The 14,331-nt window shown below is 38.6% G+C and overlaps 1 protein-coding gene across 1 annotated transcript in view; it reads left to right on the top strand.

Moving 5' to 3' along the window:
• The first annotated feature begins 3,138 nt into the window (after positions 1-3,138).
• LOC146817639 (trypsin I-P1-like) overlaps positions 3,139-14,331 on the top strand; it is a 56,433-nt gene continuing 45,240 nt past the window's right edge. Inside the window, exon 1 of the mRNA XM_085611100.1 lies at positions 3,139-3,197. Within this exon, the coding sequence (XP_085467226.1) occupies positions 3,155-3,197 (43 nt within the window). The 5' untranslated portion in view covers positions 3,139-3,154. The remainder of the gene's footprint in view (positions 3,198-14,331) is intronic.

Here is a 14,331-nt window from a genome sequence, read left to right as displayed (position 1 = left end):
ACCTCCCTCATCATGGTGGCATAGATACTGGGAGACATCTACTCAGCAGTTTACTCCAATTACTCGAGGGGGGTGTCTATACTCACGCGCCGCGGGCTGGAATGGAACACGACACAAACACACTTGGAGCCAGAGGGTAGATTTGTACCACTCAGTGGCTCGTTGAGCGGAACAGAATTGGTGATGGCTGCAATTTATGGCCCCAACACAGATGAGACAGATTTTTTTATAATATGTGGGCACACATTGAAGGGATGGGGTGTGATACTATTGTTTGGGGGGCTATACTCAGTGATACCCTGGATAGACGACTCGTAGGCTGCGCCCTAGAGCCAGCACGGCTCTCAATATACTTATTCAGGAAAATGGGCTAGTAGATATCTGGGGGCAGTGGAATCCCAATAGCGCAAAAGGCACTTGCATTACTTCACAGCATATTTCCTGGTCCAGATAGGACTACTGGCTGATCTCCGGAGATTTGGCAGCATAGACGACCGATGTGTGTCTGTTGCTCTAAACACTCTCTGATCACGCCCCCTGCCTGCTGCAACTTAACATTCCGACGTCGCATAGACGTGCTTTCACCTGGAGGCTTCCCCTCCACGTTCTATTAGACTCAGCCTTTCGGGAGGAAACAAGGAAAGATATAACTGACTACTTTGCGATGAATGAGGGATCGGTATCTTCGGCGGGAACACTCTGGGAGGCCTTCAAGGTGGTGATTCAGAGGAACTGCATAGTTAAACTGACCAGCGTATTGAAATCAATCAGGCAGCGACTTCGGACTCTAGAGCTACAGATTAAGGAAAGGGAGGTGGAATACTACAAAACAGGAGACAGCGGACACTTGGCAGTACTCAGGGTAACCCTATCAGAATTTGAAGAAGTGGCGCACCGCAAAGTTAAATTTTTGGGGAAATACCACACCAAATAAAGGGGGTATCCTTAAATGAGAGAAGGTAAAGACCTTCTGTCTGTTAGAGAGTTCTCAGAGAAGTAAAAAGAGAAAATATTTCTTTTTTATGAAACCCCTCACTCACCAACCTGGTTGGTGACATGGTTCATCATCGGGGTCCACCCGAGCAGTCGAATACCACTCGGGTGTGCTTCCACGCCTGATTACAGCGGAGCAGGTTTGTTATTATATCAGTACGTGTAAGTGACGTGTGTGAGTGAGTGAAATAAAGTTAAAAGTAATCCTACTGTACTCCCTAACAAATTTAATATGGAGCAGCAGGGTCACGATTAAAACAGACAGAAGGTCTTTACCTTCTCTCATTTAAGGATACCCCTTTCTTTGTTTATTTTGTGTACCTCAGGGGACTGGGAGTACCCCTTACAACTTAGTTGTGAAATCCCTTTCTCTCTCTTTTGTTATATTGAAATACCACACCACCAGAAGATATTGGGAGGGTGATCGTCCTGGGAAAACCCTAGAAAATACACTCAGACCACCACGGAACTTGGCCTACATAACAGAACTTATGTATGAAAACCGCAAACCAATAAGGGGGTCGCAGCAGACACTTGATTGCTTCTCAGCCTTTTATAAAGAGCTATACTCTTCCACTGCCACAGACATATCAGCAGATCTGCAAACATATCTGGATTCACTAGAACTATGATGGCTAGGTAAGGCACACAGGGACTACCTGGACGAACCTTATACTGTAGATGACATTCTACAGGTCATCAATAGCCTCCGTAACGACAAAGCCCCTGGTCTAGATGGCCTGACCACATCTTTCTATGAAACATATGGCACTTTACTAGCCCCACATCTACTGGATGTCTACCAGGAATCGCTTGAATCCCGGTTGCCTCCCACTCACTATGTGTGAGGCAGTGATATTAACGCTCTTAAAACCTGGCAAAGACCAATGAGCCGTGACTCCTATTGCCCGCTGTCTCTCATAAATGTAGACAATATGATATATGCCAAACTCATGTAGCAGGACACATGGAAAAAGCAAACTGGCATTTTCGGTTTGTTAATGTACTGGAAGGGACACCTTCCTGTGCATTAACAACCCTTCCTGCTCGCAGACACCCTTGCGCTCTGGCACAAGGGTGCCTGTTCTGGCGTTAAGTCGTGAGATTTAGCGCCGTCGAGAGGGGGAAATGCCAGGCTGCACCACATTCTTGAGAATAGGGTGCAGCCTGGCGTTTCCGAAGTGGCGGTGAGAGTTGTTAAGCCAAGAAGGCTAACGCCTCTCACCGCCTCTTCTTTGAGAATATCCCCCAATGGCCGGAGGGAAGAATAGAGGAACACCGAGAGGTTTAAGTTGAGCTCAAAGGCAACAGTCCCATGATCATAGCAATGTGGAGAGAGATACGGGGTAAACAATGCAAACTTCGAAAAGGAGATTCTGCAGATGTTGGAGTGAATGTCTTCTGATATAAGATCTTTATGTTGTAGATACTTCTGTTCAATTGTTTATGTCCTGCTTTGAGCTTGATAAAAGTTAAAATATTAATGGCCATATAATGAACAGTTGCAAAGGTTGAGCGTCGAGATGATCACCTGTTTGCGCATTTGCAGTTTCTAAACTGCATACATTTAACTCAGAACTTCTCCACGTTAGTGCAAGAGAAGCAGACATCAAAGCTGGGGAACAGAGGGAGGCAATCACTGCTCACTGTTTCTGAGCTGCAGTTTCTGCAGTTGGCGCATTAATTCGGAGATATTGTGAGTTAAATGCATGCACATTACACAAAGCAAAAGCATAAAAGGTGGCACACAGTTCTGCGCTAAGGCCAGCGCAGTCATTCATGATAGGAAAACCTAACTACAGCAGAGCACACGTGCTAAACTGCTGGAACATTATCCAAGAAAAAAAATCAACTCGTCCTCCTTACCCTTGCAAAAGTATTTCCTTCTTGCTCATAAATGTATATGAGTTATGGCATTTACTTAATCTTATATCACAAGTGATTTTTAGAACGCAAACACTTGATGTCCTTGAAGGCCAAAGTCAGCGCGGGTGAGATTAGGGGACACATTAAGGAATTGTTTTCTATTCGGAAATAATTCTGATATCAGGACGAGATATGGAACGCACATTCTGAGGAACCTCTGACGCACAAGACTTGATAAAGAAATGTATATAAATGTTTCCTCCCAGATGTAATCGTTCTAGAACCCTCCAAGAAGATGAAGCTCTTTCTCGTGCTGGTTCTGGCCGTCTGGCATGCAGGTAAACGAACGGAGAGAGAGTGAATGCCAGGTGTTACTTATATGAAGCTTGAGCAATGCTGTGGGCACAAATTTAGGAACAAGGGGGGGCCGCTGTCACCATCTCAGGTGATTATTAAGAGCCCTTTACATGGGCTGAATCACAGATTCTTGGAAATAAGGCATAAGGCATAAGGTTTATAAATGCCAACATTTGGGAACAGATAACAGGGTGAGTTGGAAACCAAAATGGTGGAAAATTCATTGAAGATTAAAATAAAGCCATACTTAGCAACAGTGTTGTGCTGAACTATAGGGTCTTCTGGCATTGAGGCACCGCCAGAGAGCCACTTTGGAAGGACCAGGGTGTGGGCGGTTTTTGGTTCTGTTACCAAAGGCACACAAACTGGCCCCGTCAAGCTGGCCTCTCTGGCCAATCAGTGCTTAGCATCAGAAATCAGGAGTGGCCTGTCTAAATCAGAGTGTTTGCATGGGTGCAGGTTGGCTACACTTTCAATACATGCAATCATAACTGAACATCCCTAGAGTTCGCAAAGCCAGATGGGGCAGACGCTCCTTCTCGGTGGCGGCAGCCAAACTTTGGAATACTCTACCCTCCTCGATCTCCCAGGTGGAATCCCTTCTGGTGTTCAAAAAACTACCGAAGTCCTGGCTTTTCTCAGTTTAGTCAGCAGCCTCTCATTCTCCTCTCCTCTTCTCGTCTGCTCAGCGCCTTGGCACCTTCGGGTTTTAGTGCGCTTTATAAATCCCCATGCTATCCTATCCTATACAGGGCTGTTGGATCAATCTTGGGTGTTCCCTGTGTTGCTGGGAGGGTGTGCCTCATAGGGAGGTGTGAGGACTAAAAGCTGCAGAGTTAACAAAGCTTTGAAGATTTTTCCAAAATGGCAGGAGGTCTTGCAACCTATGAAAAGCATCGTCACATCAGAACCTGAGGTCCAAAGGTTTGTCGCAGAATGGCGAACTTTTACGCTAAGTAGGTAGCATGCTTTGTGCCAGTCTTTTGTAGTTTGAGTTTTCATCTTGTTTTCATGCACAGTCAATGAAGACAGCGCAGGGTATAGGTTGGAAATGTCGGAATGAGGGGTACTATCTTTGAAAGACACTAAAGATTATGGAACTAGCCGCGGGCAATCAATGCAGGTGATTAGTTGCCTGTCCACCTGTGAATGGAGGCAAACTACAGCATTCTGAACCAGGCTTGTATCCAGGAGAGTATGTTGGCAGGCCTGCCCACACTAACGATAACAACATAACAGAAAGGTTAATGGGCCGGGATTACTCCTAGAAATTCTCTGAAAAAATCCTGCACGATGGTGAGACGTTAAACCTTGCAACTCATTCTCTTTTGTATGTTTTTAGGTTAGTATTTCCCCAAGCGTTCTTTTTGCAAAATATGTGAAACTGTGAGTCTTCAGCAAATTGTGTCAGCATCATTGCTGGAAAGGTAATACAATCTTGGGGTTCTCCCAAATAATTTTAAGAAGCCATTTTTTGTTTTTTTGCTATTCAAAAGCGCAGTGAATCAGTGGCAGTGGCACTGGTAAAGCCAATCAGGGGAGAGGATGTGGTCCGTCGTCTAGACTCCCGACTTTGGTGCTGGAAACCAGGGTTCGAGCCTCGGGGTCGCGTCCACATCCTGTGATTCTGGGCAAGTCACTTAATCTCCCCGTGCCTGAATGTGTAATGTAAATACGGTGCTTATGTAAAGCGCTCCAATACCTTCGGTCGAGTTCGCGCTATATAAATATACAAAAAAAAAAAAATCAGTCTAGCTTGTTAACGTTGACCGACGTGAGTAAGCAACATGATGAGTTTTGCCAATGCTGACAGGCACATCAAAAGTGTAAAAAGCAGTTTAATATTGTTTTTAATACTTTTAAAGTGGCCACCACCTTGCAATGAATTGCTTTCTAATATTTCAAGATGGCAGCATTACAGGACCCAACGTGGAAAATGCCATCACGTGCTGCTGCAATGTAATGACGCAACAAACTTTGTGTCATGCAAGTTGGCCTCCATCTTGAAAGCATGGAAAGCAATGTGTTCATTGTTATCTATACATATAAGGAATATCATTTGCTACAAGACATGACATTTGCAACGTGTGTTTTTCAACAGTGTATCTTAGAAAGCGTAGTATGTTTTAAACAACTGATATATATATATGTGGATAAACATATATATATATAAGTATCTTTGTGTACGCATATATATTCGATATTATGTGTTATGAGTACATATAATGAGCGTACATAGACAAACCCATATATATATATATACATACATACATACATACATACATATATATATATATATATATATATATATATATTCACTGAAAAAACCATGGGTTTCACACACGTTATAGTTAGGAATTAGCATTTAAAAAACCTTAGAAATTCAATGAAAAAACCAAAGGTTTCACACATGTTATAGTTAGCTGGACATTTCACTCGTAAAAAACCAATGAAATTCCCCCGTTATAGTTAGTTCAGCTAACTATAACTCGCGCGCCCGCAATGCACTACTGATGACGTCACATATTACATCACTCATGACATGGTCAGTGACATCACTCATGACATCACTGATGACATCTCAAATGACATCACTGATGACATCATCCAGTGAATGTGTGTTTTTCTGAAAATTAAATATGTTTTAATATATGTATATCTCAAGGTCGATGGAAGAATAAATGAGTATATAAGTGTCTAAATTGATGATTTGTTTCTGAAAAATTGATTGTATAACTGACTGATTAAGTGTATCTTTTTGAATACATGGCTTAGTGAGTAATGTTTAAATGTGTAAATACCTGTATCAGTCTCTCACTTTGTATATAAGTGGCTGCATGGGTTGGTGAGTAGCTACATGAGTGTCTATATAGGTTAATAGTTGGTTTTTTGAGTATCAGTATGAGTGTCTGAGTGTCGTCATGGTGCGGTGGGGGGTATTACGTAGTGCATAGATGCATGAATGAGTGACTCACTGTTTGTATGTGTTGAAGACAGCATGTGTGCAGGACTGTATGGGTGGATGAGTGTGTGCATGGGTGTGTTAGTGAGTGAATGACTGTCTCAATAGTGTCTTCATAAGTAACTACATATGTTTTAAACTAGTATATGTGACTATTGTTGTTTATAAGTGAGTATATGTGAGAGTGAGAGATTGGAAGAGTTCCTGTATGAATAAGTATGTGTTTCTATAAGTGATTGTTAAAAAGACTAAGTATGTGTAAGTTTCTGTAAAAGTAAGTGTGCTGGTGTGTGTATAACTGTATATGCAAGTAAATGGATGTTTGATTCTTTATTAGCATGAGTGACTATGTGTGTGAGTAACTCTATGGATGAGTGGGATTGTGTTACAGGATGTTTAGGTGTATGAGTACATATGATGTGTGAGTACATGTATGAGTGACTGTATAGGATTGTTGGTGGATGAGTGGATGTGTATGTGGATCTTAGAATTACTGAATAGGTTGTTGTAACTGTTATTGGTATGTCCATTGTTTTGAAAATTTTAGTGTCTATTTTTGAATGTTTGTATCAAAGGTTATATTAGGGTGAGAGGAGGTCTACCACTCTGTCACAAGGATAATGTCATCAGTGATGTCATTTGAGATGTCATCAGTGATGTCATGAGTGATGTCACTGACCATGTCATGAGTGATGTAATATGTGACGTCATCAGTAGTGCATTGCGGGCGCGCGAGTTATAGTTAGCTGAACTAACTATAACGGGGGAATTTCATTGGTTTTTTACGAGTGAAATGTCCAGCTAACTATAACATGTGTGAAACCTTTGGTTTTTTCATTGAATTTCTAAGGTTTTTTAAATGCTAATTCCTAACTATAACGTGTGTGAAACCCATGGTTTTTTCAGTGAATTTCAAAGGTTTTTTAAATGCTAATTCCTAACTATAACGTGTGTGAAACCCATGGTTTTTTCAGTGAATTTGAAAGGTTTTTTAAATGCTAATTTTTTTTTTTTCTTCTATTTTTTTTTACATATTTTTATTTTAATTTTCTATCCTTTTTTAAAGACTATGGTTAAATTTTTAAAATTCTATAATATGTTTTTTTTTATATATTTTATAAAATAAACAGGTAAAATTTATTAGCAATACATTTTTTCCTTTTTTTTAAATTTTTTTTTTAGTACGCGTACCGTAAGCTTACGGTAAGCGTACGGTTTACGCAATGTCCGTAATTTATCTACGCTGTTTGCGTATAGTTACGCAATTTGCGTAGCCGCGCGTACTCCGCGTGGGGCGCGTACGCGTGTACGCTACACGCGCACGTTACGCGGAAGTGTCGGGGAGTGACTGTTATGCGCATGCGCGCAAGCGCGTGTCTTTTTTACGCGCATGCGTACTTTTGCCGTAAGCGCACCGTAAGAGTACCGTAAGCGTACGGTAGGTCATGTGATCATGAAACACAACTTTTGATTGGTTGAAACTACTTTCAGTTCTAGAACTCTCCTACACCACACCCATTCCCCTAATTTCTGCTTGTGATCCCTTAGGAGAAGGAGCTGGGTTGTCTTTGTGATACGATGGCAGAACAGCAGAGCTCTTCTGAGAGTGAGGCTAGCAGCACTACCTTGAGGCAGAGAGCGAGGAAACAAAAGACCTCTTACGTATGGGATTATTTTACTTTTCCAGAAGGCCAGCAAAAGGTAAATGCACCCTTAGTGACTTGCAAGCTGTGTAAGCGTGTACTTTCAAGAGGTAATCCTGACAGGAAGTATTCCTTTGGGAATCACACCATGATGAGACACCTTAAGGATGTACACAGAAGGACACATGCTCGACTTACTGAAGGTAACCCTTCAGTAAATCAACCAAGCACATCCACAGCAGCTCAGCCTGGACCATCATCTGCAGAGCCGACTCCTTCTTCTGCAGGTCAGGTGAGCCCTTCATCTGTGGGGGGAGCATCTCCTTTTTCTGGTCCTCTGGAAATTAACCCTCGGTTTGCGAGGGTTGAAGTACGGTGCGCCCATTGTCACGATCTAATTACTTATAGGGAGACCAGTGTTTCCCTAGTGAACAGTAAAATAGATCAGCACACTTGTCGTACCGTCTAATATTCCCAATCTTTCTTTCCTCTGTCCCTGCATGAACACAACGGCTCTTTTAAGAGCCAACCTTACCTTTCATCTATTTTTTATATATTTTTTTAAAAACTTTTTTTTTTTTTTTTTTTACCGTACGCGTACGGTACGCGTAATTTTTTTTTTTTTTTTTAAAAACACTAAAAATCATTTATCACATTACAAGGTCCTTGAGAGACTACAATTAAAAACTGCAAATGTGATTGTAGAGAAGTGGAAAAAAGGGACCATGACATTATTGACTTACCATACCCACTCAAAAAAAGATTTATTCATTTAATTTATTTTTAATTGCTTTTAAAATGGTTATAGTTTTCGAAAATTTTCTATCTCAATCTGAAAAAAAAGAAAAAAGTATTAATATTTAATAAAACATTTAATAATACAGTACACATATTTAAATATTTTTCAAAAAATATTTTTGCCTTTTTTTTTGCTGTTTTCAGAAAATATTGCATTTCACTATAAATTGTGAAAGCAATTGCATTCATCATTTAACAGCAGGCAAAAAAAAATTAACAATCTCAAAGATTGTTTTTAAAAAAGCCCAGAATCTCTTTTTTCATAAACATAACTTTAAAGAAATGCATAATATTCTAAAAAAATATCATCTAATATCTATACTTATTTCTTTAAAATACCGTCTGATATTTTTGTTTCAGAAGTATAATCACAATAATATATGTCAAATAACTCCACAATACATCTGGTTCCATTTCCTTTAGGCCAAATAGTAATTTTAAAATTCTTTTTTTGTTTAATTTCCAATGGTAATCCAATAAAAAACAAAAGTTTAAATTGTACAGATGTCACCGTTTCTCTGTAACATTTTGGTTTCCGAAAGATTAATTAATAATTAAATAAGTCCACAATAGAATTGTTTACTTTTCCGCATGGCCAAATAGTAATTTTAAAAATCTTTTTTGAAAAAATTTCCAATGGCAATCCAATAACATTCCAAAATTTTAATTGTGCAGATGTTACCGATTTTTTCTAAATTTTTGGTTTTCCAAAGTTTCCTTAAAAAATGGAAAAATTCCACATTACAATTGGTTACCTTTCCATTAGGCCAAATGATAATTTGTTAAATCTTTTTATTTGTAAATTCCAAATGGTAATCCAATAAAATGGTAAAATTGTTTTCTCCAGATGTTGTCAAATCTCTCTAAAATTTAGGTTTCAGGAAGATTAGATAGGAATTTGCTAAATCAAAAGGCAAACGTTGCTTAAAAATCAATTGGGAATCATTACACAGTGTCCAGCCTTTTTCACATTTAAGATTAACTGTGTAATGACCAGAAGTTACAGTAGGTCCATCATGGAAAATTATTGCAACTGTTACAAAAGTTTTTCCTGAAATTGATAATTGCTGTCCTGTAAACTTCTTTATTAAAGTATCCAATTTTGAACCATCAGCTCTACATCGTTGCATCATTAAAATTACATGCTGTCTGTATTCCTTTAAAATTAATGTTGAAAACATGTCAGATTTACACTCACTGCATTGCATGCTATGATTAGCATCTTTAACTAATTTAGCAAAAGTGACTGTTTTACTCTCTGGCAATGTTAAATAAATAAACCTTTCAGAATCAACATTAGAGCCACATATATTATAACAGTTTTCACAACTATGTTCCCATTTATAAGAGAGACCAAATAAATTTTCAATGTTAACCCCTTCTTCTTCCAGTACCTGAAGAAAATAAATCAAGAATTCCTGTGCGTCTTGCTGTACATTTTGAGAAAACTGTGTTCGTCCTGAACATACATCTAAAACTTTTCTAATTTCAGTAGCACTTTCTATTTGAGTTTTATCATTACTCAGCTTTTCAAAAAGGAGACTCAGCACAGTACAGAATCTTTTTCCCTGATTTACTATTATCTGCTCTTGCAAACTTTCCAGATAAAATGCAACATTCAGCACTACATTAGCGTAGCAGTTGACACCAGAGCTATTTTCAAAATAACATCCTACAACCTGTTCTTCATTTTCCTTATTCTTTTTGCTTGCAATTACATCACTCCTCTTTTTTTTCCTCCTCTCTACATCTTCATTACAGATATTCTCATTTCTCCTTTTACGAGAAACTACACGTTTCTCCAACACAGGATACTGACCTAAATGAGGAGCATAGCTTCTTCTTAATCTATTATACTCCTTTACACAGTTTGTATCAGCACTAACTTTTGAATCATCAAAGTCTATCATGAATAAACCTGATAATGTTTTCACTCGTGACAAAGCAACATATGCCATACCTTCTTTGAACACAGTTGAACCAATGTTCACAAATGCACAATCTACAGTCAATCCTTGAGACTTGTGAATAGTTACAGCATATGCTAGAGAAAACGGAAACTGCTTCCTACGTACATATAAGTCTTTCACAAGCATGAAACGAACTGTACAACGACAAATATCTTTAACTTCTTCTATCTGATCAAATTTTATTTTTAAACATTCAATTCCATCTTTTTTCTGATAATTAATAAAACCCACAACTCTTCCCATAGCTCCATTAACTAAACCTTTTTCAACATCCAAATTTCTCCTTAAAAATACTCTACAGTTCATGCAAACATATAAGATTTGTTTCTAATCCAGCTGTTTTGGAAATCTTCTTCTCTAGTGAATCCAATTTATTTTTCAGTGTGCCTGTTAATGTGACAGTAATTCTTCCATCCTCAATTTTGTCCACTGCTTCCAATTTCCTGATATCTTCCTTTTCCAATTTCAAAAGCTCCTCATTGAATATTGAGCATTCACGTAGAGTTGGCATTAAGCAGATGACACTTTTGTTTTCTGCAATGTTCTTGTATATCTTCTCTGCAACTATTTCTTCCTTTGGAAATAAATTATGTAGCAGCCGAGTCTGTAATGCTTTTTTGCCAGCTTCTGTGAGTAGTCCAATCCTGATATCTTTCAGAATACTTCCATATTCTTCATCGTTTGCTTGCCTCATATTAGTTGTAAGTTCCTTGTACTCAAAGAAGGACCAAATATTTGTATTACCTATGCTTCCCAATGACTTCTTCGTGTCTTCATGTGTCACAGTATTAAACACTGGTTGTCCTTTAACTGGAGTAAGTTGCAAAAGATCTCCAAAAACTATGACGTGTTTTCCTCCAAATAACACGTCATAGTCTGACTTCAGAATTTGCTGCATTCTTAAATGCACAAAGGCAAGCATTAAGTTCGATACCATGCTCACCTCATCAATAATGAGAACTTGCATCTTCTTCAATACTCTTGAAACTTCCAAGCATGCTTCTCCAGTTAGCTTGTTGTATTGTATTTTGCTCTCATGCTCCACTGGTAACATTAGCAAACGATGTAAAGTGATTCCTTTTATGTTATATGCTGCTAACCCAGTTGGAGCAGTAACCACACAAGACAAAGTAGAATCCGTTTTTTGCTGTAGATAGCTTCTGATGACTTTTATTAGGAAACTTTTTCCAGTTCCAGCTTGTCCGCTTACATACATCCTGATTGGATGAAATGATGTGCATGAGCACTCTTTTTTTTCATGTAGAAATCCGTGATCAATTTTGTTTCTGATCTCTTCATAAATTTGTTGCTGCTCTTGATTCAGTTGTCTTTCCAAATTTTGTAAGTCTATAAATTCTTCTTGAGCTTGATTCATAGCTGTTTCCACTTCATTCATGGCTATTGATGCTTCATTTTCAACGATTGGTTGTCCTAGGGGATCTTGACTGAGTGTTCCTGAACTTTGGCTGTCCTGAGAACTGTCTCTAGCTATTTCTGCTGCAATTGTAGTTTCCTGTTCAATTTCTTCATTTAACATTTGCAGATAGGTTGTGAATGTTCTGCATTGTATGCTGTCTTTGCAAGCATTAAATGAATCTTCATAGCTTTGAAATTCTCCCAGTAGTTCATCCTCTGTACGCCATGGTTTAAACAGCTGTAAAAGAGCCAAGTAGTAAAATTCCTTTTTGTCAGTAGTGTCGCAACTCAGCTTCCGGTGATTTATCAAACTTCCTTTTGTTTGCTTCACCAAACATCCTTCCTCACCAATGACTTTATATTTTCCATTGTTGATGTCTTCTGCGGCTTTCCGTGAATAAATGTAGTTCTGCAGCACTTCATAGAGACACATGTTCTCCAGATGATGACTTCTCTTTGGGTAATATGTATCCAACATGTTTGATTTCAAAATATCTGTACTTTCTGGGTCATTCTCGGCCAAATATTCAATTTCTCCAACAGATTTCAGTACCCGATTTCTCATTGCTGCAAGGCCTAAACTTGCCCAAATTATTCTTCTTGATTTCGAGTAGAGACTTGCAGAAGATAACCTATCTGAACATTCGTAGGATCCAATTTCTCGATGCGATAACATCTTCAAACTGAAACTGTACAGCTTCTTACTGACAGTTTTCTCGTGAGAAATCTCTTCCCACATTTCCTTCAATTCTGTTTTTTCTGATTTCGTAATGTAAGACGTTACATATCGAGCAACAGCAATGGAATTGTCAGCTACATACTGTATATCCATGTTAGCGTTCCACATGGATAAAATCACTGGGTTGTAGTCATTTATATTTTTTGATTCTTCTTTTCTTTTAAGGTTGTAGGTATTCTTAGGTGATTTTCTTGTGATAGTATGTCTCACAGCTGACATAAAACTGTTAACTCTTCCATTTGAAAGAACAGGTCTAGGAAATCCAAATCGACATTTAGTGTAGTATTTATCTTTGCTCTTGTATTTCCGTCGACAGTATTTTCCACACCGATGACTTTGGAAACGTAAAACTTGCTCCTTTAACTTTTTCTCTTCTGTGCTTTTTGGTATAGCACATGTTGCATATTCTTCAATGTAAGATAACACTGCTTCATCAGTATCTGTTCCAAACTTTGGGGCATCCTTGATCCACAACAGCATATGAATATGAGGAGCACCTCTTGCCTGGTACTCTTTTCTCCAAAAGAAATCCACTACTTCTCCTAGAGGTGGATTTTTTTTATTGCAGATGAAGGACATCATAGCCTCAAATCTATGATTGAAATATCTGCAAACATTAACCGGATCCAATGAGCAGAGTTCTCCTGCTGTCTTGTATTCGATGTTTTTAATGTTTGAATTTGCCTCTCGTAGAAAATCCAGTAAATCATCCCAAGCGTACTCGGCACAGCTTAGGGTAAGGAACCATGTTGGAGTTCCTAAATTCCATAACATGCATTTTAATTCACCATGGCGTCGGTACCAATATTCATTTGTCCCACGCTGACAAGCCATCAGATTGATCAGTTGTGTTTCCAAATGATCATCTCGGTGCTTCACTTTCTCCATAAAATCCTTAGCAGACACATTTTGTAAATGTACTCCACTTTTTAAAATGTGATTTACTGCATAAGACAGTGCAGACAAGTTGCTTTCAAATAAAAGATGGAACAAATAAGGAATACTTTGTCGAAATCTGGGATCTTCAGCATATAGTCTTGTAGTCCGATACTCAGAAGCTGGAATCTGTTCCGGACGTTCATCGTATCGTCCTCCTTTTCCTTTAGGAAACAGCTGGGGAAAACATCGAGCTTCCAAGCTCTCCTCCCATACACTCACGGGAGTTCCTTTTGCTTTCTTCATCTGAAAGAGATCAATATTGTCTCCCATAACTTCTTTTGAATGAAGAGGATGTATGCTAAAATGTTCATAAATTTCTTCTTCCTTTGACTTGTCCACTTTTTCAATTTGTCCAGTTGGTGTTTCTGTGTCTTCTTGTAAATCTTCTTCTTCTTCTTCTTCTATATAAATTGATTCATACCATTTGTTATTCCTTTTCAAATACAAATTTGCTCTTTGTACTTTCCGTACATCTACCAGCTCCTGCCAAATCTTCTTATTTTCTGTAGGTACACCATTAACCAGAATAATTAATGGTTCAGTTTCCAAAGTATCCGCATCAATAGTTTCCATATTTTTTTTCAAATCCAAGGGCAAATACACCACTCTACCTTTTAAACCTCTCAGTAAATCTGAAGGAGGTAATTT

The sequence above is a fragment of the Triturus cristatus genome, chromosome 6 (genome assembly GCF_964204655.1).
Source record: "Triturus cristatus chromosome 6, aTriCri1.1, whole genome shotgun sequence".
In the NCBI taxonomy this organism is placed as follows: domain Eukaryota; kingdom Metazoa; phylum Chordata; class Amphibia; order Caudata; family Salamandridae; genus Triturus; species Triturus cristatus.
This window is presented reverse-complemented; position numbering and strand designations above follow the sequence as displayed.